At 51.4% G+C, this 22,294-nt stretch overlaps 2 protein-coding genes across 5 annotated transcripts; both read left to right on the top strand.

Annotated features, from left to right (window-relative positions):
- The first annotated feature begins 1,296 nt into the window (after positions 1-1,296).
- On the top strand, positions 1,297-7,387 carry DUSP11 (dual specificity phosphatase 11). Of its 2 annotated transcripts, XM_069801170.1 has the most exons (10): positions 1,297-1,412; positions 1,756-1,831; positions 3,342-3,473; positions 3,683-3,806; positions 4,353-4,413; positions 4,745-4,791; positions 5,273-5,348; positions 5,641-5,769; positions 6,186-6,230; positions 6,633-7,387. In XM_069801170.1, exons 1-10 carry the CDS (start codon positions 1,378-1,380, stop codon positions 6,895-6,897), a joined length of 990 nt encoding a protein of 329 aa, XP_069657271.1. In that variant the 5' UTR covers positions 1,297-1,377; the 3' UTR covers positions 6,898-7,387. The 2 variants fall into 2 exon arrangements, with proteins under 2 accessions (XP_069657271.1, XP_069657272.1); XM_069801171.1 differs by lacking the exon at positions 6,186-6,230.
- On the top strand, positions 7,172-22,155 carry STAMBP (STAM binding protein). 3 transcript variants are annotated; one of them, XM_069801168.1, is made up of 10 exons: positions 7,172-7,312; positions 9,723-9,963; positions 14,611-14,686; positions 15,349-15,444; positions 16,147-16,522; positions 17,232-17,356; positions 18,321-18,458; positions 19,642-19,754; positions 20,205-20,304; positions 20,749-22,155. In XM_069801168.1, exons 2-10 carry the CDS (start codon positions 9,749-9,751, stop codon positions 20,803-20,805), a joined length of 1,296 nt encoding a protein of 431 aa, XP_069657269.1. In that variant the 5' UTR covers positions 7,172-7,312; positions 9,723-9,748; the 3' UTR covers positions 20,806-22,155. The 3 variants fall into 3 exon arrangements, 2 of the variants coding, with proteins under 2 accessions (XP_069657269.1, XP_069657268.1); XR_011327602.1 differs by lacking the exon at positions 7,172-7,312 and adding an exon at positions 7,720-7,825 and having other exon boundaries at positions 19,571-19,754; XM_069801167.1 differs by lacking the exon at positions 7,172-7,312 and adding an exon at positions 7,769-7,825 and having other exon boundaries at positions 9,725-9,963.
- Positions 22,156-22,294: the final 139 nt, after the last annotated feature.

Below are 22,294 nucleotides of genomic sequence, written 5' to 3'. Positions count from 1 at the left end.
AGTCAAGCCGGCCCTTCCCCACCACCAGCTGCTGACGCCTCTGTCCTCCTGGCGTTGATGCTAATCCATGTGGTTTTCCTCCCTCTGGAAAAGGGGCTTTTCTCCCAGCTGGAGATGCTAGCAGCATCTTTCCAGGCTGGGCACAGGGTGCTGCTCCCCACCACCCTCTTGGGAATGAGATGCCACGGACTGGAAAATCCTGCCCTGGCTTGGCTGAGTCCCCATCCTGGGACAAAACTCCCAGGGCCAGGAAAGCGTGGAGGTTGAAAAGCGATTACATGCACAGTACATACATATATATATATATATATATATGAATAAGTGTCTGCATATGGCAAAGGAGCCCTGGCCACTCACGCTGCTACTGGGGCGGTTATGGTGATGCCGGTGATGATATCCCATCCCCACGACGATATCCCATCCCCACGATGATTTCCCATCCCTACGATGGTTCCCGCTGCCAACAATTTCCCATCCCAACAATGATATTTTTGGGGGGAGGTGATTTTCGTGTCCGAGGGGAAGGGATGGGGCTGGCACCAGTGACCCTGCGATGCCGACACGTGTGTGCTGCCCCGTCCTGCCTCAGAGACTGGGATGGAAGGGTCTGGGGTATTTTTGAGTTGTTTTTGTGCTCCCCCTTTCTGTTCCAAGGGGCAACTGCTGCTCCCAGCTATGGGGAACCGTACCTGTACTGTGTGGCCATGATGGGCAGCCCGTGGGGTGAGCCTTTGTGGGGGTCCGCAGGTGGTACTTGTGGGGGTTGCTCCTAGTGGGATGGGCAATGCTGGTACTGGGAGTACCAGTACGAGCGTAGGGTGGGGATGCTGGTACCAAGGCAGGGATGCTGGTACCAGTGCTGGCACAAGGTGGGGATGCCAGTCCTGGGGCTGTGATGTTGGTGCTGGGGTGAACCAGGGTGCTGGTGCTGGTACTGGGACAGTGGTGCTGGTACCGGGACAGTGATGCTGGTACCAGCACAGTGATGCTGGTACTGGGGCGGTGATGGCCGTACTGGGGCGGCGATGGCCGTCCTGGGGCGGTACTGGGGCGGTGATGGCCGTACTGGGGCGGTGATGGCCGTACTGGGGCGGTACTGGGGCGGTGATGGCCGTACTGGTCGGTGATGGCCGTACTGGTCGGTGATGGCGGTGCCGGTTCCGGGGCCGTTGTACCCACTTCTAACCGCTAGGGGGCGCAACAGCCTCAGGCGCTGCCGGGCGGTGGGCGTTGCCTCTCATCGGAGGGGGCGTGGTCTGTTCACTGGGGGCGGGGCCTCAGTGCTGTTTCGCCGGCGTGGACGGCGGCCGCCCGGGGTCAAGGTGGCGGAAGCGGAAGTGGCGTTTGACGGGCGGGGGGACCGGCGCCATCGCCATCATGGTGGGCAGAGGGGCCTGCCGCGTACCGGACCGGTGAGTGCGTCTCCCCTGTCTTGTCCTCACGCAGCTCCGCGGCTTTCTCCAGGCCCAGGGGCCTCCCGGGAGCTGCCCCGGCTCTCTGCGGCGGCGTGGGGCCCGGTGCTGCCGGCAGCCGCGGGGCCCGGCCGGGCCCTGACAGCAGCGGCGCTCCGTGGCTCATTACATTGAACGTATGGCAGCCCTCGGGCAGCGGGAAGCCGTAGCTTAAAGCTTGGGGGACTTCGGGGTGGGGGGGTGAGGGTCCCCGGGCCTGGGGGTTTTGAGGGTCCCCGGGCGGGGGGGCGGCGGGGCCGGTGCCCGGTTCAGCCGTTTAACGTCTCCGTGTTGCGGGTTTTAGGTGGACTGACTATCTCCCGCTGGGCAGGAGGATGCCGGGCACCCGCTTCATTGCCTTCAAGGTCCCCCTGAAGCAGGTAAGCACTTGCTGATGCCTTGGGACTGTTTGAGGTGGAAAGGGGCCACGGGAAAGTACCACTTTGTGGTATCAATGAGCGAATCAATGAGCGAATTCCTTCCAAAAAACGAGAAGGAGTGTCACTAGATCATTTTGTTGTTTATTTTTGGTAACTGGATCATAACCTGCGGGAAAGAGGAGCACAGCACGGTAGCTGCTGTTTGAGCAGACAGAGTGTGTGACAGGATGGCGGTGGCATTCATGCTGTGGGGGTGACCAGGAATGGCTTCTGGGGGTCTCTGGCAGCTTTCTGGGTGCCAGCAGCACCGCCCAGGCAGCCCGGATACAAGGAGGTCTGTGCAGGTCGGCTCTGTTAGGGCAGGAGGGATGCTGCAGGCAGCCCCTGCTGGCACTGCCAGGTGCCCAGGGGCTGTGCAGCCCAACGAATGCAGTGCCAGAGCTGAGTTTTGGGAGCGGAGGCTGTGAGGGGTCAGTGTGGCAGCACCGCTGCCCACCCGGCTGTGCCTGGAGGTCCCTGCCACTGCGTGCTGGTGTTGTCCCACAAACGGGGTTAGTTTACCCAATGTGCAAACCAATAACACATAGAGTCAAGGTATTTTCAGACTAATTTCATTGATGTGCATGAATGGGTCCCTGTCTCAAGACAGCACACCTTTGTCTTAATCCTCGCATTTATATACTTAATTAATACATATTCATTGTTACTTTCCTTAATGATTGGTTCTTTCTTCTTCGCCCCTCATGTAAATTAGTGCACAGACTCAGTCTTCTTCCTTCATTGTCTTCTTTTGAGTAGGTGGTCAATGAGTCGGTGACGACAATCTCCCCCTGTAGGAATTACCTTTTACCTACTTCCCTAATCTTGGCAGTTCCAAGCAGTTCTTCAAGGTTTATTGATCAGACCACAATCCATTACCTTTTCTGACATAAACATAAAGCCCCATTGTCTAGTAGTTAGTTCCTAAACCCTAAATCATGTCTAGTTATTGTTTCCCTATTTTAAATATTAACTGATGGGGGCTCTACACAGGACTTTAGCAGCTCCCTGGTTATTTCAATCATATTATACATATTAATTGATAACACTGGGGTGAGCTCTGCTCCAGAGTGGTTTGAGTGCAGCAGTTATGCCTAAAACAAACACTGTGGGTCATGTCCGTGGGGGTTGCGGAGGTTGTGATGGGGAGCAGTGCTGTTTGCTCACCTCTGTTAGAGCTGCAAGCCTATTTTATAGCACATTTGTCATGCTGCAGTGTTTTGCCACAGTATGAAACCTTCAGTCAGTCCTGGAAAGCCTCAGGTGAACAGTCCCAAAGCAGTGAGGGCCTGAGCACATCCTGGTTTGGCTCAGTGTAACTTGTGCGTCAGTCTCCATGTGCCTTTGCTCCTTGCCTGCGTCTTTCTCTTTGAAGGGATGATCTTTGGGAGGTTCTGGAGCATGAACCTCTTCCCACCAGTCGCAATGCACCTGCATTTAATGTCTGCTCTTAAACGTTATATCCCCTCAGAGCTTTGATCAGAACCTTCATCCAGAGGAGAGATTTTCCCCTCGTGACCTCATTAAGAAAATCAAAGAGCAGAAAGAAGAGCTGGGCTTGATCATCGACCTGACGTACACAACTCGCTACTACGGGCCAGAGGTCAGTCTTGGTCTTACTGTCAGGGGAGTGAAGCTCTGTGTAAGCCCTGATATTGCTGATAAAGTGGAAGACGTTTCTTGCAAGAAGATAACTTTAAAGAGTGTGATGCCCTTGAATTCTCCGGCAGGGGATCTCTAATTGATAAGAAATCTCTAATTGCTAAGAATACTCGTGCTTTTTCTGGAAATTATTGACTGACTTTCTTGTAGGAGCTCCCAGCCACACTCTGCTACTCAAAGATCTTGACAATGGGACATGAAATACCAAACAGGCACACCATTTTTCAATTCAAATGCGTTGTAAAAAAGTTTTTGAGAGACAACAAAGACAATGGTAAGTGTGGATTTCCCTTACTTTGCTGTTGTTGGGAAGGGCACTGCAGACTTGGAGGCCAGGGATGTTTTAATGAACAGCATAAATTTTTTTTTGCTTCTCTTGGCATGTGAATGTCAGGGCAGTAAGGTTGGTTTGTTATGGTAAAGAAATTCATGCTGGCGCTCTGATAATTTGGCAGTGAGTCGAGTTTTAATTGAGTTTGAGACTCCATATCTAGACTGGCTGTAAATACTGATTGCTTTTTTGGTAGCGGTGTAAGCAGCAAGCTGTTAGTGCTTGGGAAATGTGAGATAGCTTTTTGTGGAGCTTTTAAATACATCCTCCCTGCAGTGAGCTGTGTGACCATGCAGATGAGTCACAGAATTAAATGAGTTAATGAGCTGAATTGGTGGCGCTAATTAGACATAAATATAGTGATGTTGCGTGATCGTTTCTGTTGATTTACACTGGTGTCGCTGTTGGAGGGTGAATGCAAATGGGCTTGTTCTGGTGGGATTTTGGAGAAAAAGCACTTAAATATAACCTGATTGTTGTGCGTTACAGATAAACTCATCGGAGTTCATTGCACGCATGGCTTGAACAGAACTGGCTACCTGGTTTGTAGGTGAGTTGTCCTTAGTCAAACTGAGTTAAGTGGTGGCATTGCCAGCTTCTTGTTGCTCTAGGAGGAAATAGTGTTGCACCAGTAAAACAAGAGTCAAGTGATCTGCGTAGTCCCAGACTTGCAAGGATTTAAAGCTTTTCAGCTTCGGGAAGGTGGTTGTTAGGGGGCACTTTTTATCCCTGATTTCAGCAGACCAAATGCTGATACTTCATTCTGGCATGTAAATAGAAGCTCTAAAAACTTCCCAGTTACTCCTTTTTGAATCATCGCTAACCTGACAATGTTTCCATAGTTAATTGTGTAATTAGAGCTTTCTTGCTGATCTGTTCAGGTACCTGATTGATGTTGAAGGAATGGACCCAAATACTGCAATAGAGTGTACGTATGTGTATGTTCTTGTTCGATGTGAAACGTTTATCATGGACTTGTGGTTTTAGATGGCCAAAAGGTTTGGGCTAGCTCCAGGGAGGTAACTGTGTTTTAGCTCTGTGTGTGTGTGTTTTCCTGTCGTGTAGAATGGGAGCTGGAGGAGGGGAGGTGTTGGGGGTTCTTTGAGGTAATTGGAAAGAAGAAATTAAGTTTATGGCCTGACTGTGGAGCTAACCAGAGTTGAGTGAACATGGTGGGGGACACTGAGCACAGGTTGGATCGAGCTGTGCCGCAGCTCTGCCTGCGTGTCTGCCTTGTGACAGGCTCTCGTGCAAAGAGTGGTATCCTGAGTGGAATCACCCTATGTGACCTGAGTGTTGGAAGTATTGGTTGAAGGGGTTAAAACCCTTCTAAAGGGTTTAAGTGCTCTGCCAGCCCCAAAGATGACTTGTACAGAGCGTCGTCGTAACTCAGACCCGTCTCTCTCCAGTGTTCAACAGAGCTCGAGGGCATCCTATAGAGAGAACCAACTATATCCAAGATCTTCGGAAAAGATCTGTAAAAAAGTAAGTCTTTTTGTGTCCATGAGCGACTGCATATGCCCAGGGAGAGCTGCTGTCAAGCAACAGATGTTAAATGTGACTAGCTCCTAGGAAGGGAGGTAGAACAGGTCAGTGGGTAAGGAGGAAGGTGGGCATTTGGAAGACCTGGGTTTAAAGATCTCCACAGGCCTGCTGCCCTTCCTTTTTTCAGGGAACAGTGATGCAAAGGTGTGGGTTTTTTAAGTGTAGAAGACTGTTGTGATTACTTGGTGAATGGTTTGTGGACACAGTCAAGACATACAGAATTCTTCTTAAGGAACTGCGGACTAAAGAATTTGGGTTCGGGCCCCTTCAAAGAAAAAGCCGGCGCTACACCAAACACTAAAAAGCAGATGGCCAAACATCATCCACATCAGTCGAACCAATCCCCCTTAGCGGTACCCAGGTAGGTTTTTGCTTCTTGCCTCTGTGCATGCTGTTCAGCTGAACAGATGGAACAAAAAGAGCTGCTTTCTCACTTTTAAGAAACTTAAACTTGGATTTTTACAAGCCGCAACTCTCACAAGAGAGCGCCCATTGCCTTGCTATCTCTGCTGTGGGGGAAAAAAACCTCCCTGAAACTTGTCTAGAGCCTATGTTGAAGTGTTCCTTGTGTCTGCAGCAGCAAAGCTCTTTGCCTCTGAAGAACATACTTGTGCCTGTAGATGCAGAGTAACGTAACTGACAGCGTTGGCACTAGTTCCCAGTGGGGCTGAAAGGTTCTCAAGCTGTCTGAGAGGTTTCGGGGCCAAGAGGACTTTGGGTGCCGAGCGAGGCAGCTCTTCCCTGAGAGTGAAGCGGTAACTCTCTTTCTGTTTCTAGGCTCCTCCCGTCTCAGCAGGGATGGCAGGGGAACAGTGAATGCAGGTAAAGAGCTTCCTCTTGACCTGGGGCGCGCGTCCTGGATGGGAGATGACCTCTGGCAGCTTCTAGCTGTGGGGGAGCTCCGAAACCGTCTTGGGAGCAGATGTGTGGTAGCCAGTGCCTGCTTCTCATGGAGCAGTGGGTCGTTCAGCCCCACTCTTCAGGGGCGTGCAAAATGTTTCCTGCTGAAAAGTTCCCTTACTGTAAGAAATCAGCATGTAGGAAATAAGCTGCTAGCTGGGTGTTCTTCCTGGGTGTCGCATTGTTCAGGCTGTAGCAGAAGGGCCCGGGTGAATGTGGAGGGACCGAGGGGATTCACAAACCGGCCCTTTCGGGTTCAGCGTACAGAGAGACTGAAGGGGGCCATGACTTCTCCTGGTACCGACTTCTGAATTTTTCTTCCAGAAACTCCAGCAGTGCCAAGAAGAACCGCAGGCGAGGCGCCAAGGCGCAGGCACAACACCAGGAGCTGGCACGCGAGCACGGAGCGACGGAGCAAAGGCAGCCACGCAGTTTGGCAGTGAGGAACTGTTGGGTTTCATTGCCCACTGAGGAGCGGCACAATGGACTGTCCTTTCCTGCCCAGAGCTCCCACCTTTGCCCATCCCAGGAAACGCGAGCAGCCAGGAGACGCAGGCGCCGACATAGGAAACCTGTTGTGACGGCATAGGGAACGTTGTACGCAACAGAAACCTGTCCAGGGCTGCGTCTTCACCCCGGAGGAGCTCTGAGATGTGTCTCACTGCTTGAACGAGCGGCTTTGCTGTAACTTCCACCGGCAGTTGGGAACTGCAAATGCAGATGTTCTTAATCTTAACACAGCTCTTTTTTTTAAAAATTTTTTCCTCCCCACCCTGTCCTGTCCTTGATACTTTTACAAACCTCACAGAAATTTTTTAATCTTATGTCATAGCGGAGTCATAGCTCCGCTCCTTGAGGGATGCGGAGAATAAATGTGGACCCAAACGCAGCTGGAATAATCCTAAAGAAACATCCTCTGGAGCGACCCTTTAACCTTCAACAAAAAGGGCTTTTCCTTGATTTCCTCAATACATAACAAGAAATAAGATTCGGCCTGAAACTAGGTGATTTTTTTTTTGGTTTTTTTTGCTTTTCACCTGCTTTTGCTAAAGTAAATTTCCGCAGTGCATAAACCTCGAGCCCTGGTTGTGGAGCAGTTCTTCCCCGCCCCCCCCTCCGGGATGGGCCTGACGAGCCCTGCAGGATGCGCTTCGGCTCTCACCCGGGCGGAGGGTTATTGGGCGGTGGCCTTCAGCCACGCGACCCGTCCGTTTTGGGGTGAGAACGGGTGTTTTCGGGGTGAGAAGAGAGCGGTGCAGCCGGGAAGGGAGCTGCGCCTTTAAGGGTCAGGACTGGCGTCTGACGTCATGACGCCGGGCTTTCCGCTAAGGGAAAGGAAGCGGCACCTCGGTCGGGCGGAAGGGGGGGGTGGGGGTGGCTGCGTCTTGCCCGGATGTCGCGACGCCTTTTGATTGGCTGCTGAAAGCGGGGGGGGGTGGGGCGGCGCTGTCTGCTTTCGGCAACAACCCGGAAGCGCTGAGGGGAGGCGGCGGGTGACGGCGCCTTCCCGGCGGCAGGTCAGGGCCGGGCCCGGGCACTGGGGTCTGCGGGGGGTCCCTTCCTCGCTTGAGGGGCCAGGGAGTGGAGAGAAGGCTGCTTTGGGGATGGGAGGGGGCCATTTCTGTCCTGGGGGACCGGGTCGTCTCGTATCGGGGTTCCCTTCGTGGAGCTCCAGCCAGGGGGGCTCTGTCTGTGGGTGTTTTTCCCTTTAGGAAGTAGGATCCGTTTTGGGGCTCCCCTTGCTCTGTTGTGGGGAGCTGGAAGCCCATGGGGGCTTTGGTTGGGGGACCTACTTTTTTTAGAGGGGAAGGGCGGGGGGGGGGCTGTTCTGGGAGTTACAGACAGTGCTGGAGGGCTCCTCTACTCTGCCTTACAGGGGAGGGGCTGTGGGAGTTCTGGAGAGCTCTGGTTTGGATGGTGGAGTGGGTCTTCCTCTCTCTTGGTGGGCAATGGTTGGGGGGGGGGGTCTGTAGTTTGGGAGCTAGCAGCTCAGGGTGAGTGGTTTGGGTGCTGTCTTTATCTTGAGGGCTGCTGTGGGAATTAGAGGGGGAGCCCTGGGTTGGGAGCACCGGGAGTTACAGTGTGTGAGTGGTGTCTATCTTCTTCTGGGGGAGAAGGACTGTGGAACTTGGCAGGGGGGCTTTGGTTTGGGGAGGTGGCTCAGAGCTCTGGCTTGGGAGAGCAATTGAACCCATCCCGCCCAGTAGAAGTATCAGAGAGGAGCAGAAGCTGAAGCCCACTCTGAGCTGTGGTTCTGTCACACCCCATAAGTGAGCGCTTTGACACGGCAGCCTCTGGCAGGACCGAATCTCACAGCCCTTATTTAGGGCAAGAGGCCTGTGGAGGCTCTTCCAGGATATGGGCTGAGAAATGTGGGCTTGCCTGCCTTAAAAAAGGGGCTTCTGCTCGAAGGTAGCCCTAGAAAGGCAACTCCTCTGCCAGTCGGGATCCTCAGGCAGTGCCTAGCTCAGCTTGGGACCTTTCCTCCATTTAGGAAGGAGCCACAGTAAATCATGATGTTGTGTATGTGGCAGTCACATTGCTGGAAGGCTTGCAAGGTGCTCTGGATTCAGTGCTGTGATTTCATAGAGAGTTTAACCCTTGTGCTGGTCTGGGAGGGCTTTTCCAAGGGAAAACTGCTTTTGGTGCGGGGGAAAGAGCATTGTGGAGCATTTCTGGGCTCGCTGCCCCTCAAACAGTCTTGACGCTTCCTCTGCTTCGAATTTATTGGCTTGTGCCATGGGGCTGTGGGTGAGAAGGGGTTTGTTGGAGCCAAGTAGGAGTCAGACGCATGGATCAGGTCGAGGTGCATTCCTGGGGTGATGGGCGTGCCTCCTGCAGCATGGGGGAGAGAGGGATTGCAACTGTGCCCGGGTGAGAGCAATTTGGGATTGAGCTTGTTGGGTAAGGACAGATCTGCTGAGCAGCAGCGGCTGGAAGGTTGGCCTTCAGCTCCATCCGCTTCTTACTGCTGTGTAAGCAAAGTGGTGAATGCTGCAGTGTTGAAACTCAGTGTAAAGCTGCTTCTGCTCGAGTCTGAATGAAACACTTTGGCCATTTCAGCCCAGACTAGTGACCAGCACTTGTTCTGTTGTGTGGAGAGACAATTGGGAAGGAAGTGCTGCTTTGGGTAGGATGTGGATGGGTCAAACCCTAGCTTGAAATCGGTTACCAAGGACTGAACTAGAATTTGTGGCTGCCTTTCAGGTAATAAAGCTAAATATCCAAGCACTGTGCCCAAAAAGAGCTGGACTTCTCCCAGATTCCTCCCTCAGGACTGAGCTTGGCCCATGTATTAAACGCTTTTCTGCTGAGGGGAGGTGATTTCTGTCAAGGAAAGACAGTCCTGAGGAAACTGGATGAGTTACCTGGTTTACACTGGTTTTGATGCACTTGACTTTACTCCCACCACAGAGTTCGTCAGCCTTGCGGCAGCTTTGATGTGTGTCATTATGCCTGACCACGCCGACGTCAGCCTCCCACCGGAGGAGCGAGTACGAAGACTGATCCAGGTGGGAAGCGCTGTAGAAGTGAATGAGGACATCCCACCACGACGCTACTACCGCTCCGGAGTGGAAATTCTCCGCATGGCAACCGTTTACTCGGAGGAAGGCAATATCGAGCATGCCTTTATTTTGTACAACAAATACATCACGTAAGAGTAGCATTGCTTCGTTTGCAAGTAACCTGTGTCGATACAAGGGGTTGTGGGTTTGGTATTGCATGTTTTGAGCGTGTCTAAACACTGTGAGGCCTTGCTGAGCTGGAAGAACTGGGTTCTGTCCAGAGCTCTGCTCCTTTTGAATTTCGATTCCCACAGAGGTGAGGATGCAACTGGTTAGACTGACGAGGAGATGTCATAAAGGTGTGAGGTACAAACCCACAAATGCTGCTCACCTCTTTGGAGGAGGGTTGTAGAAATTCCCTTTTAAACCAGGCTGATCTTGTATTCCTCTGTCCCTCTGCTAGTGGAGACTCCTGTCAGCAGCAGGGAGGTTTTGTCTTCCTGCATATCAAAGCTTCCTGGTGTTTTATCACCGCAGAGTGGCTAGATTGGCCTTGATTGTCACTAGGTTGGCCGTGACATCATACAGATCAGCAAGGATCCGTGGTAGAGGATCTCAGTATCGGGTGTCTACCTGGAAAGGATCTAGGCTGGTTGGTGGTTTCTCTAATAAACTGCCTTTGGAGGGGAAGCCTGCTTTACGCTTAAGTTACTACAGCCTCTTACAGCAGGTAGTGAGTTCCTTCTTCAGGTGGAGGGACCGGTTGTAGGTTTAGTTTTACATCTCAGGTAGAATATAATCCCTCCCTGAAACACACACTCATATACCGAAGCCATTCCTTGGAGGGATGTAGGGAAGAGTTCTGGGTCGAAAGAACCTGATCCCAATCAACTAGTGAGTTTCTTGGGTACTGAGTGCCCTTCTAGAAAGCCCCAGATCATATATAAACCCAGCCAACACCCTGTTTGGTGTTTCAGATGCCAGGTCTCCAGCTGTAGGGTCTACATTCTGTGTAGGCAAGTGCTGAGCCACATATTCTCGCTGTCATCTCTGCTGAAACCCCGCTGCTGTGCCTGCTGAGCCAAAGCGTATGCTGTGCTAACGCAGTGATGTGGTGTCAGGTCTGGATTATGTCTGAGCAGCCCAGAGTATGACTGGAGCAAACATGTGCCCTTCTGTGTAGCTGTGCCTGTGGGTGCTTAAAGGGCTGAAAACTGTGATCCTCAGAAGATATCCCAATGGCACAGAGATTCCTGTTCCTGTAGGTTTTTTGACCAAAAGCCTGTCCCTCCCGCTTTCGCCCAGTGCCGCTCTGGTATGGTCTCTGCTGTGTCCATGCTACCTGCTTATCCAGAATGTGGTTGGCATCTCTGTGGGCATTTTCTCTCCCTGCCCCCATGTGCAGGGTTCCTGCCCCTTAAATCCAATGCATTTTTCTCTGATTAGCTTTGCTTCCCGCCTTGCACTTCCTGAGCTTTTATGGGCATTGTAGCGAGTGCCCTGGGAGGCTGCACAGGGAGCTGGGAAGTGTAAAACCCTTGGGAAGATTTCCAGGCTGGTTACATAGCTGGGGCCAAAGGAGAAACTGTTTAACTAAACAAATGAACTAAAAGCACCTTTGCTGTTTCATTATAGCAGTGATAGGTGCTGGCATGTTTTCTCTCCAGCAGCTTTCAAATGCTTGTGGTGTTTACGTTAGCCTGGCTGCTGGGCTACCAGGAACGTGAAAAAACCTTCCCTTGGTGTGATTTCTCCAGTGCTGATGAATATGAGCTGTTGCCCTGGATTGTCCAAAGATACAAATTTAACGTCACGGTCTCATTTCTTTAAATGAAGATCTGAAGCTGTAGCTCAAGTGGTAGGCTTGATGGATGGTTTTCTAGATGCCCTTCCCCAAGGGGTGTGATCCAGAAGGCAAGAGCAGGGCACTGGTAATTGGAGCCTCTCACGGGACTTGCTCTGCTCTCCCCTTTCTAGGAAGGGGACTGGAATTCTTCCCCCAGTGCTTCAGCCCACATCTGCAGTTTGTGCTGTGGCTGTCCTTTCTCAGAGCCCGGGTCCCTGACGGAGTGTATGGCCTAGTGTGGGCGCTTTCTGCATCAGTCTGTGCCTTTGGGAAGGGGAGGACTCCAGCCCTGAGAAGTACATGAGGGGTTTTTAGCATGGTGTGTTTGGTGGGAGTGAGGACATCGTCCTTGGGAGCGAGGTGTGGTCTGTGTAGCTTTAGGAAGCTGGTTTTCTCTTTATTTCCCTATACAGCACTCCCCAAGGCTGACCTCAAGGCCTGAATTACACGATGAGACTTGTGTCTTGGTGCCTGATTTGGACAGCTGTCGGCTTTGAGACAGTGTTGTCTAGTCATGGGCTAATCTCAAGATGGATCTGCACTGGGATTCCCATTGAGGCAGCCATTTTCCTGCTTGGCCTTCAGCCACCTGCTTGATCTTGTGCAGGTTGTTTGGCTGCACAGCAACGATCTTTCCCATGGGGAGACAAAGCTTGTTGCTCAGCCCTCGTTGGGGGGGCAGGAGGGTGGCATGGCTATCTCGAAGAATAACCAGTCTGGGCTTTTAACACATGCGTCTTGTCACCTTGTCAGACATCTACTTGCTTGTCTTCTTGAACAGCTTCTTCTGTGTTGATCTGAGTGGATGTTTTCCTTGAATCGCCATCAGGCACACGTTTGATTTTGCTAGAGCCAAATAAGAAAGAAAAAAAAATAAGATGGGAATTTTCTGTGGTGTTTGGGCTCCTGGTTTGCCTGCGTGGCTGTGAGCTGCTAGGATTGGCTCCAGGGGTTTGCGTGGGGTGTTGCAAGGGACTCAAGAAATGCCGGCTTGGCATGCATGCCGTAGCAGTGCTTAAAAATAGCCTGTGATGTGGCTGCTCGGTGCCAAACAGCTGCTGCTCATAGTGGACTCAGGAGCAGGCGGAGGTTTCAACAAGCCCAAAACTCCTCGCATTTCAGTCTTGCCAAGCCTCAGCTGGGCTCTCGACAGGAAACGTGAACTGTTCCTGCCCTTCCCCTGCCTCCAACCCCAGCCTGCTGCTGCCTGGTTTTGCCCCAAAGTTTTCCTCTGGCTGCCTGAGTCCTCGTCTCATCCTGCTGCCCACTTTTTCGCCCCTTCCTGACTTGTGGAAACCCAGCTGTCTCTGCTGGTTTTTCCATCCTCCCCAGGCCAGCATCTGCTCTTAATCCTTCTTAATTAATCCCTTCCATTTTAATCTGCTAGCTGTTGGCAATGATCACAGCCTTGTTTTGTCTCCTCGACACAGTGACCTACTTCACAACCACCAGCCAGGAGTGGGGACCTTGCTCGGTGTTTCAGATTGAGCGACAGCTTCTCTGTGGCTCCGGGCTGTGACGTGGTTATGCTGATCCTGCGGTCTCTGGCGAGAGCATCCTCACGCTCTCTGTGGCAACCAGGAGCCTTTGTGGGTTGCAAAAAGTCCTTCCTTTTCCCAGAGGACTAAGGTTTTGAAGCAGCTGGGTTTATTTACTGCACACACAGAGGCTTCTCAGCGTGAAGAGTGTTCTCACTCTGTCCCCCCTGAGTTTTTCCCACTTGGCTCTGCTTGGTTGGTTTGTGATGCTCCCTGGGGCATGGTCTGGTCCTCACTACCGTTATTACTTGTGCCTGGGCATGAGGCTTCTATCTAAAGGAGCTGGAGAGCATCCTCCTTCAGATGCTAAAGTGGCGTAGCAAAGAGCCACGAAGGAGGGCAGGGTTTTTTGCGTTATGCCCACAGGCTTTGTGGACACTCGGAGCACGTACAGCTCCACTTGCAGGAGACAAGGACTCAGCTAAGCTCACTGTGAGCTCACTCGGAACACGCAGTCAGCAAGTGTGCCACTGGGGACTTGTTTGCAGAGGTAACTCGGGGATGGCTCAAACCTGGGGAGCCTCATAGAGCTGAGCCAGCATGAATTGCGCCATGTCTGCAGGCTTTTTTCCTTGTTCTAGTGCTTGCAGTACTCTTTCTCTGCATCTTCACCACTGTGTCCTGCAGAGCTCCCTGGAAGGGGGGAACAGTTATCACGTTTGTAGAGAAGCCAAAGATTAACCTGTTCGTAGTTGTGCTGGGAGCGGGATGATGTTGAGCTCTGTCTTGATTTCCCTCCCAGAAGTCTGCACAGAAATAGCCCTGCTGCCTGAAATATTGCCCTGACCTTCTGGGGTGGTGGGGCCACAGAGCCAAAAGGCTTCTGATGCAGCAGCTGGGGATGTTGCGAACTTACTTTTAGCTTACCTGCAAGTTTTTTCTTTTCAAGGTCTGAATTAATTTCCCGATCTCTTGCACAAACTGTTTGTTCCTCTGTACAGAAGGACAGCGTGAGCACTGAGTCAGCCGAGTCCTTGAACTTGTGTGTAATCCCCTTGGATGCTTGCAGAGGTGTAGGCAGGTGCCCAAGGACCTTCCTGAATCACTGTCAGTGTCCTTGGTGTTTTAGACCAGCTTATTAATGTTTCTGTTCAAAACAAATATATTTATCCCTGAGGATCATCTCCAAAGTCCAGGTGGAAGAAAAATCTCCTGTGTGAGGCACTCCCCTGGGACTGAGCGAGATCTCCAGTGTCTCATGAAGAGCTCAGAAGGCCATTATATGATGGAGGGTTTCCTGCAGAAAGGCAGATGACTGTCCTGACTGTGGGGAGCACAAGGCCCAGGAGGTGGCGGAGCAAGGGGACAGTGCTGGAAGGGAACTATGTGTACCCCCAAAATGTGACTTGCTATCTTGTATTTGTCCCTTTCTGCTGTGATTCAGAAGTGCAGTTTCTCTCCTGTGTTTGCAGGCTCTTCATTGAGAAGCTGCCACAGCACCGTGATTACAAAACTGCTGTCATACCCGAAAAGAGGGAGACGGTGAAAGTAAGTAGTAGCATTTCCAAGTCTTCAGTGGCTGCTGTCAAATGTTTTGGGGTTGTCAACTTTGGGTTTTCATGGCTCTGGGATGAGCGATCCACACAAACACTGAGAAGCCTTAGCTTGACCAGGCAGTCGTGACCCCTTGGGAGTTATGGTTTGGGGGATTCTTACCCCGTTACGCTTGCACTGGGCTGGCTGTGGTTGTCCAATTTACTTTCTGTTGAGCACTGGGGTGTCCTTTCTTTCCTGTTAAACTCCTTGCTTTTTAAAGACCACGTGGCTTTTCTGTGCACGGTGGCTGGATGCTCCATGTGGTGTTCCTCAAGGGATTTGCCAGGGGATCCTTGGAGATTGCTTAGAGCCACAAGAAGCTTCAGCTCCTCTGCTCAAAATTGACCAGAAGAGCAAAGGACAACGCTGCCTAAGGTCATGCTCAGTGTTGTCAGCAGTGCTGTCTGTGCCACCCAGCTGCAACATGCCTGTCTGCAGCCTGCCAGCCTGTCTGCACATGGTGGTGGAGCTGCTTGGCCCTTCCTGCCTCATGAACAAGTGGATGGTTTATAATCTCTGGGTGCTACATGTCCATTGATTCTCGCATCTCTTCAGGTCTTGTTTTTCTTGCGTTGGGGCTATTGCATTCTTATGACTGTGTTTCCTCCCTTCAGAAACTGAAAGAAGTAGCCTTCCCCAGAGCTGAAGAGCTCAAGGAGGAGCTATTAAAGAGGTACGCCAAGGACTATGCTAAGTACAAGGAGCAGAAGGTGAGTGAGAGGAGACAGGAGGCCTGTGCTCCCCAGAAGACCCTCAGCCACCAAGGTTTGGAAGAGGGCAGGTCTCCAGGGCTCCCTGGATGCTTTGAAATATGAAGTCTGGGTAGCCCCAGCTTGCAGGGTCCAGCCTCATCACCTGCAGCACAGGGCTGTCCCAATAATATGTCTGCTGCCGTTATGCAGGTGAATCTGTCAGGCCTCCCTGTATCTCTTCTTTGTGCATCCTGGAGGCAGTCTGAGCTGGGATTGTTGGTTGGTTGGTTTTTTTCTCTTTGTCACAACATGAAGTCTAGGTCTTATGATCCAGAAACTCAGCAGGCAGTTGGTAACAGCATGGGCAAGGATCTGGGGTTTTGTGGGCTAAGCAGAAAACTCTGCAGTCCGTTTTGCTGCAGACAGGTGCAATTTTTGAGATGGGATAGAGGGAAATTAACCTGGAATTATATTTCTGTGGAAGAGGGAGGGTAAGGCAGCAGTTTTACTGCCCTGGTCTAGCTGGCTGTCCTGATGGAAGTGCGGATCTCTGTTTTGCAAGCTGAAGCTTCCTTGCAGGGAGTGCTGTTTGCTGGTTACCTTTTGCAGACCCCTTAGAAGTAGTCTGGGATTGCTGAGGGTCTGCAGTGCATAGGCTTCATATTCTGCCTTGGGCTAGCATTCCCCTATTTGCTGATGTTGGCGTGTTTCTCCTTGCAGAAGGAGGAGGAAGAGGAATTTGCACGCAACTTGGCTTTGCAGCAACAGCTGGAAGAGGAGAGAAATCGGGTAGCCCTGATGAAGCAGCAGCAGGCAGAGCAAGAGCAGTTTCATGCCTTCGAGGAGATGATTCGACGACAGGAGCTGGAGAAGGAACGTCTAAGGATAGTGCAGGAATTTGGAAAGCCAGAGCCAAGTCCTGAGTCTCTGGATGGACCCCTCATCCCTGGCGTGGAAAAGCCCCCAACTGATTTAATCCCAAAGGTTCCCGTCTCTCCAGTTGACCCCGCAAGTCCATCAGCAGGGACTGTCTCATCCAAACCTCCTGTTGTGGACAGATCTTTGAAACCTAGTGCTTTGGGGAGCACGGAAAACAGTTAGTACATCTCAGTGCACCCTTCTCCCTTGCTGGGGCTGAGCCAAACATGGCCGAGGAGCTGATTTGTCTGGAACGTTCTTGGAAGTATCTGATCATGGCTCCATCCCTTCTGGGGCTTTGGCCTTCCAAGTCACTGAATGTTCTCCCCGTTGTCCAGTAAAGGTTTGCAGGGCTGGGGAGAACTGTCTCCTCTTGGGAATCGGTCCCCCATCATTCTCCAGCCCAGTCTCTGCTGGTCTAGATTCTACAACCTGTTTGGCTTTTTCTAGATCCAAATATGTGTTGGAGATTGGGGTTTAGTTACTGGCTAGGCTGACCGAATTCTCCTATTCTGCCAAATATGGTTCCAAAATACCGATTGGGACATTTCCAAATGACCAGTGACACATTTTACTTTAAATTACATTTTGTAAGTGTTTGTGGTTGCATTTTCGTTAACAAAATCCTAGGTTTTTGACATGCTGCTGAAGGTTTCTTTCTCTCTATGTGTCTCTTTCCCTCTTTTGAAAGAGGTAGTGACTGTGCTTTATGAAGTGTCACAGTGACTTCATATATCTGCAACTGCCATTGTAAGGGTAGACATTAGAGTAGTTAATGTTTCCAGGCTGGATTTTTTCTGTCTAGTCCCTTCAGATACTCACCTGAGGGACCATTTCTCCAGCATCCCTGACTGTCATTGCTGATTGTGCTCCCATTCTCCCCACAGATGCAAGTATGGATGTCCTTCGCCAGGTCATTGTCCCTAGGGAGCTCTGCCAGAAATTCCTCCAGCTGGCTGATGCCAATACAGTCCGGGGTGTGGAGACGTGTGGGATCCTCTGCGGTAAGCTGGTAAGGTGGTAATCCTAATTAAGACCCTAGAAGTGGTGCAGGGGCCTTTTGTCAAGGTGTGCAATAGCCTTGTAAATGGCTAGAGGACCCGACTATTGCTACAGAAGGCTGTTGTGCAGTTTCACTGATGACTAGGCTTTCACGTGAGCATTAGGGATGATCTGCCTCTCCTTTTCCTCCCTTTTATGTTAGGATTTCTGCACAATGAATGAGGTGCCGGCCACCAAGTTCCTGTGGGTATTCAGCTTCCCCTCTCCTGTTGAAGGCTGTCTGCTGGGTACCTGCTTCAAGCACTCCCGCGTTGCCAGTGATAGGCAGCTCCAGTGACTTGTCCTTTTGGTACCAGCAGGACTGAGGTGTCCCAGCTATGAACTAGGACCCTCACCCAGACAAGGCTGTGCAAACACCAACTGGAGACAGTCCTCCCCCAAAAGAGTTTCCGTGTACAGGTTTCTATTGGCACCTCCAGCCTATCCCCTGTGTCACTTGGGGCTGCTTTGCTTGCAGAAGTTTGCTTTGAAATGAAGTTGTTTGATGTAGCAACTTTCTGCAATCCAGCTGCTTCCAGACACTTGGTGATCATTTAATTATGAGGCATCATCTTGTAGTGAGTAGAGAGATTCACTTCCGTGGGCGTCCAGGACTTCTCTGAGCTCTTGCAGGTGCTCTGCATGGCAGAGAAAATGAAACAGAAAGCAGTGGGTCATGCTTAGACTCAGAAAATCCTGCAACCCGTTTGTCAGTAACTTGCAGTTACCATTTCTGTGACCTGTAAATGGACGGTAGATGCATCCGCGGGCTTGTTTCCAGAGCTGCCGTTCCCCTGGCTGGGCCCCTGAGTGATGAATGCAGAAGTACCGCGTTCCCAAAGCTTAGGAAATTACCTTTGCACCAGTGGGCGGCAGCAGTGTTTCCTGCTTCTGGGGTGTCCGGTGGGTAACAGCCTCCCTGTGCTGCCTTGCAGATGAGGAACGAGTTCACGATAACCCACGTCATTGTTCCCAAGCAGTATGGAGGCCCCGATTATTGCAACACGGAGAATGAGGAGGAGCTCTTCGTGATCCAGGATCAGCATGGCCTTGTTACGCTAGGCTGGATCCATGTGAGTCTCTTGTTCCTGTTTCACTTCCCGACTGGCCTTGCGTTCAGCTGGGAGGGAAAGGGGTGCATGGAGCAGGGTGATGGAAGAGAATTTACTGCAGGAGATGCCATGAAGCAGGCAGCATCCTCTGGATTTCGCCCTCTGGTGCAGTCTCAGTCACTACTCACACTGCTGGAGAAATCCAGATCTGTTTGAAGTTTAGGTCCCTTCCTAAATCATCAGGCCTTTTGAAATTGGGATATTGGGCATGAAGCTCATGTTTTATCCAGCTAAAAGCTGACTCCAGAGGCACTGTTGGGGCATCCCAAGTTCCTGCTGTCAGCGCAGGGCCTCTCCTGTGATGCATCCCCGTAGTAGTGCTGCTTTTCACAGACAGCTGTGTGCCGCTCTGCTGCGGGATGTGCCAGTTCCAGATTCCTCTGCTGGCTTCAGCGCTGCCCTGCTGCCTGTCCCCGCGGAGCCTTTGGCAGTCGGATTGGTGCCAAGCAAAATGTTTGGTGCTGCTGAGTAATCTCTCGAAAGCAGCAGCTGCCTCGCAGGCTTTGACAAATAAATGCCTGCTGCGTGTGTCTGATACGTGCGGGGTGTCTGCTTTTGGTGTTAACTCTTCAGTGACGGCCCTGCGACATCCAGGCACCCTCAGGAATCCCTTTGACCTTTCTGCTGGTCTTGGCAACAAAAACTTAACAGCACAAGGGGAAAGACCTTTCAGCACAAGTTAGGCTGTGAAATCTAGCTGTCAGAGTTTGGTAAGGTGGTAGCTGTCTGTGATCGTACAACCCTTGGCCATCCTGGTGGAATGTGATATCTTGAAGTGCCTTGGCATTATGTTACGCGCCTGGTGATGCTGTGCATTAGGCATAGCTGCACTTCAGAAACATGTGAAGTGCTCTGCAGGGAGACATGCATGAAAGCAAGGACAGCGTTGTGCCTTAAAGTTTGACTTTCCGGGGGACATGGCCAGAAATGTAGAGCTGCTTCTGTACCTATTCCAAATAGAAAAGAGGAGCAGATGTTTTGGGACAATCCAAAGGCATTTTCAGTGTGCAAGCATGTCCTGTGTGCTATCTGAGGAGCTGTGTCTCTTCTCTATTACAACCTTCTCTTGGCAGATGCAGTCCCTTTGGACTAGTTCTCCAACCCTGCTGGAACTTCCTCTCTTTTATGCTGCCCTGTGTTTCAGACTCACCCCACACAGACAGCCTTCCTCTCCAGCGTCGACCTGCACACGCACTGCTCCTACCAGATGATGTTGCCAGAGTCCATTGCTATTGTGTGTTCTCCGAAATACCAGGAGTAAGTATGGATGTGGGGTAGGGAAGGCCTTTCCCTCTGCCTGTGCTGCCCAACCAAAAGGTTGGGCAGGAGGTCTAGCTTCTTCAGAAGGTACTGAAGCTCTGTTTACCACAACCCTTCCCCTATCAGATTCCTGGTGTGGGAATAAAATGTCAAGTCACACAATGAAAGCTTTACCAAAAGAGGCTGGAAGAGCATGTGTGATTTGACAGCTCTTCTGAGCTGCTTTGGGGTGATTGTGTCTGGGCCGTGGTTGCCCACCCGTGAAAGGAGACCAGTCTGCAGCCATAGGGCTGGGGAGAGGAGTGTCCTGGGCAGAGGAGAGTCCCGCAGCATGCATCTCTGCTCTCGCTCAAGATGAGCAGACTCAGGCATGCTCCTTGAAACACAGAAGGAGGTGTTTCTATTTGCAGAGGCTTGAGCTACACAGAGCTTGTGTTTTTACTCTAGGACAGGGTTTTTCAAGCTGACGGAGCATGGTCTGGAGGAGATCTCTTCCTGCCGGCAGAAAGGATTCCACCCGCACTCGAAAGACCCCCCTCTCTTCACTGTAAGTCACGCCACGAGGCAGTGGGGGCTGTAGGACCGCAAGTCATATTGGACAATTCACTTGAATTTATATCTGTGGTGAGGTACTAGGCTGTGACCCAGGACAGGAGGGTCAGCCTGGCAGGGGCTTGTCTCTTCCTAGCATTGAGGTGCAAAAGCTTTCTAACTTGTTAGCATGTGTTGGAGGTGCGATGCGGAGCACTTCTCTGCAGAAACAGGTCAAGGCAGCGGCAAAGGCATGTATTTGAGAGAGAGAGAGATTTGTATTTGTGTCTTGCTATGGTCTCTGTGTGGCACTGGGCAGGGCACTAGTTCCTGGTCTGAGAGGGCTGTTCTGTGAAGGATGCTGGGTACAGGTTGTGTCAGGAGGTAGAGGAGACTCATCTGAGCTCTGGGAACATCTGAATAACCCCCTGTCCCCTCTTTCTCTTCCCCTCTCTTCCAGACCTGCAATCATGTGTCAGTAGTTGAGAGAGACGTGGTCCTGATGGATCTCCGATAGGCCTCTTGCCTTAACCACTTACAGAAAACCAACTACCTTCCTTCTAGGCCTAGAGAATTTTTGTTTTTCCTCCTGTAGCAGATGATTTCTACCGTGTAGTGACCCTTCCCCTTTGTCCCCCAATAATCACGGTGAAATCAGTACCCTGACCTCAGTGGGAGCACGTGAAACCTCAGTGCCTGGCGTCAGGCTAGTGAAGTGGTGCTGAGGTTCAGGGTGTGGGGAAAAGCTAACTGGAAATTCAAAGACAGAAGCTAACACTGAAGCAATTGTTTAATACTCTAATCTATGGCTTGAACAGCTGCTTGCGGTGGTTCCCCGTGATTTGCTGCAACCATGAGGTGCAGAAACCTCTTCAAGTGCTTTCCAAAGCGGGGCTTTCCCGAATTAACCCATGCTTTGTTTTGCCTCTCTCTCTGGGTTGCTGTGATCTCAGTGCAGCTGGCTGGAGTAGACAAGTCTTTGCTATAGTTTAAGATTAAACCTTCCTAAGCCCTCTCACTCCACGCAAGAGCTTATTGCCGCTGAGTTGGAGTGAGTTCTGCTTGCTGTTACTCAGGTCTTTGCCTGGTGAGGTAAGAAGGGGCCCCACCTCCTTTGGGGACCCCCATTTCCACGTTTCAGGGGAGAAGGTGCCTGGATGCGGCACTGCTTCGCACAAGCTGCTTCATTCCAGCAGACGTGAGGGATGTCTTGTTACTTTATTCCTTTTCCTGGATGGGAGATTTGCTCCGGCACTTGGGCTGCCCAGTGAGAGCTTGGGTTTGACTTGCTGCTGTTGTTACCGTGGAGGAGGCTCTCAGTCTCTTGGCTGCAGTGCTGTCGTGTGAAGGCTCTGTAAGGCCATCGCCTCTCTGAGACAGGACTCCAGCAGGTTTTGCCACTTCAGTCCTCAAAGATCACAGCGCCCGATTGCCTCTGAACTTCTCAAAACAGTATGAAGTCTGTCCTTGCCAAAAACAAGCACTCTGTGATGTCGCCATTATGCGGTACACCAGCCAGGGACCTCTTCCGAATTACTTTCCTCGGACGCTGAGCAGCGATTTTCCTTCCCTGCCCTATCCGTGCTGAGCCTTCACCCTCACTTCTGCTGGCGTTGAAAGCAAAGAAGCAGTATTGAAAGGTGGAAGGCATCTGGCCTCAAAGGGCTGAGCGTGATCCACAATATCTCCACATCCTCTGGCAGGATGCTCTAATGATCAGCACATGGCTGTGCGGGGAGGGGAAGAAGGCTGGAGTTGCCTTCCCACCTGGCATGCATACATACATGTTCTATATGTCAAGTCCTTGTACTTCCACATACAAAATTCTTTGGTGTACAGTTTAACACAGATGGATTGTATTATCTTGGCTGGGTTTCTTTTGCCACTTATTTTCTTTGAGCTAATTCAGTGGGTTGGAGGGGTCTGGTGTGGCTGAGAGTGGGGAGGGAATCGATTTATTTAGGGGTTGTGTTTATTTGCAACAGCCACCTCCTTGACTCCTGCGT

Source organism: Haliaeetus albicilla, chromosome 13 (assembly GCF_947461875.1).
Source record: "Haliaeetus albicilla chromosome 13, bHalAlb1.1, whole genome shotgun sequence".
NCBI classification, from domain to species: domain Eukaryota; kingdom Metazoa; phylum Chordata; class Aves; order Accipitriformes; family Accipitridae; genus Haliaeetus; species Haliaeetus albicilla.
The sequence above is the reverse complement of the archived record's forward strand: the minus strand, read 5'-3'. Positions and strand labels throughout refer to the sequence as shown.

Bases quoted from the DNA above. Each gene is read 5' to 3' on its own strand.
- DUSP11 (XM_069801170.1), top strand. From the start codon at position 1,378: ATGGTGGGCAGAGGGGCCTGCCGCGTACCGGACCG. The intron at 4,792-5,272 runs GTACGTATGTGT...GTCTCTCTCCAG, and splicing joins CCCAAATACTGCAATAGAGT to TGTTCAACAGAGCTCGAGGG. The intron at 5,770-6,185 runs GTAGGTTTTTGC...TTCTGTTTCTAG, and splicing joins TCCCCCTTAGCGGTACCCAG to GCTCCTCCCGTCTCAGCAGG.
- STAMBP (XM_069801168.1), top strand. From the start codon at position 9,749: ATGTGTGTCATTATGCCTGACCACGCCGACGTCAGCCTCCCACCGGAG. The intron at 16,523-17,231 runs GTTAGTACATCT...TTCTCCCCACAG, and splicing joins TTTGGGGAGCACGGAAAACA to ATGCAAGTATGGATGTCCTT. The intron at 17,357-18,320 runs GTAAGGTGGTAA...GCTGCCTTGCAG, and splicing joins GGATCCTCTGCGGTAAGCTG to ATGAGGAACGAGTTCACGAT.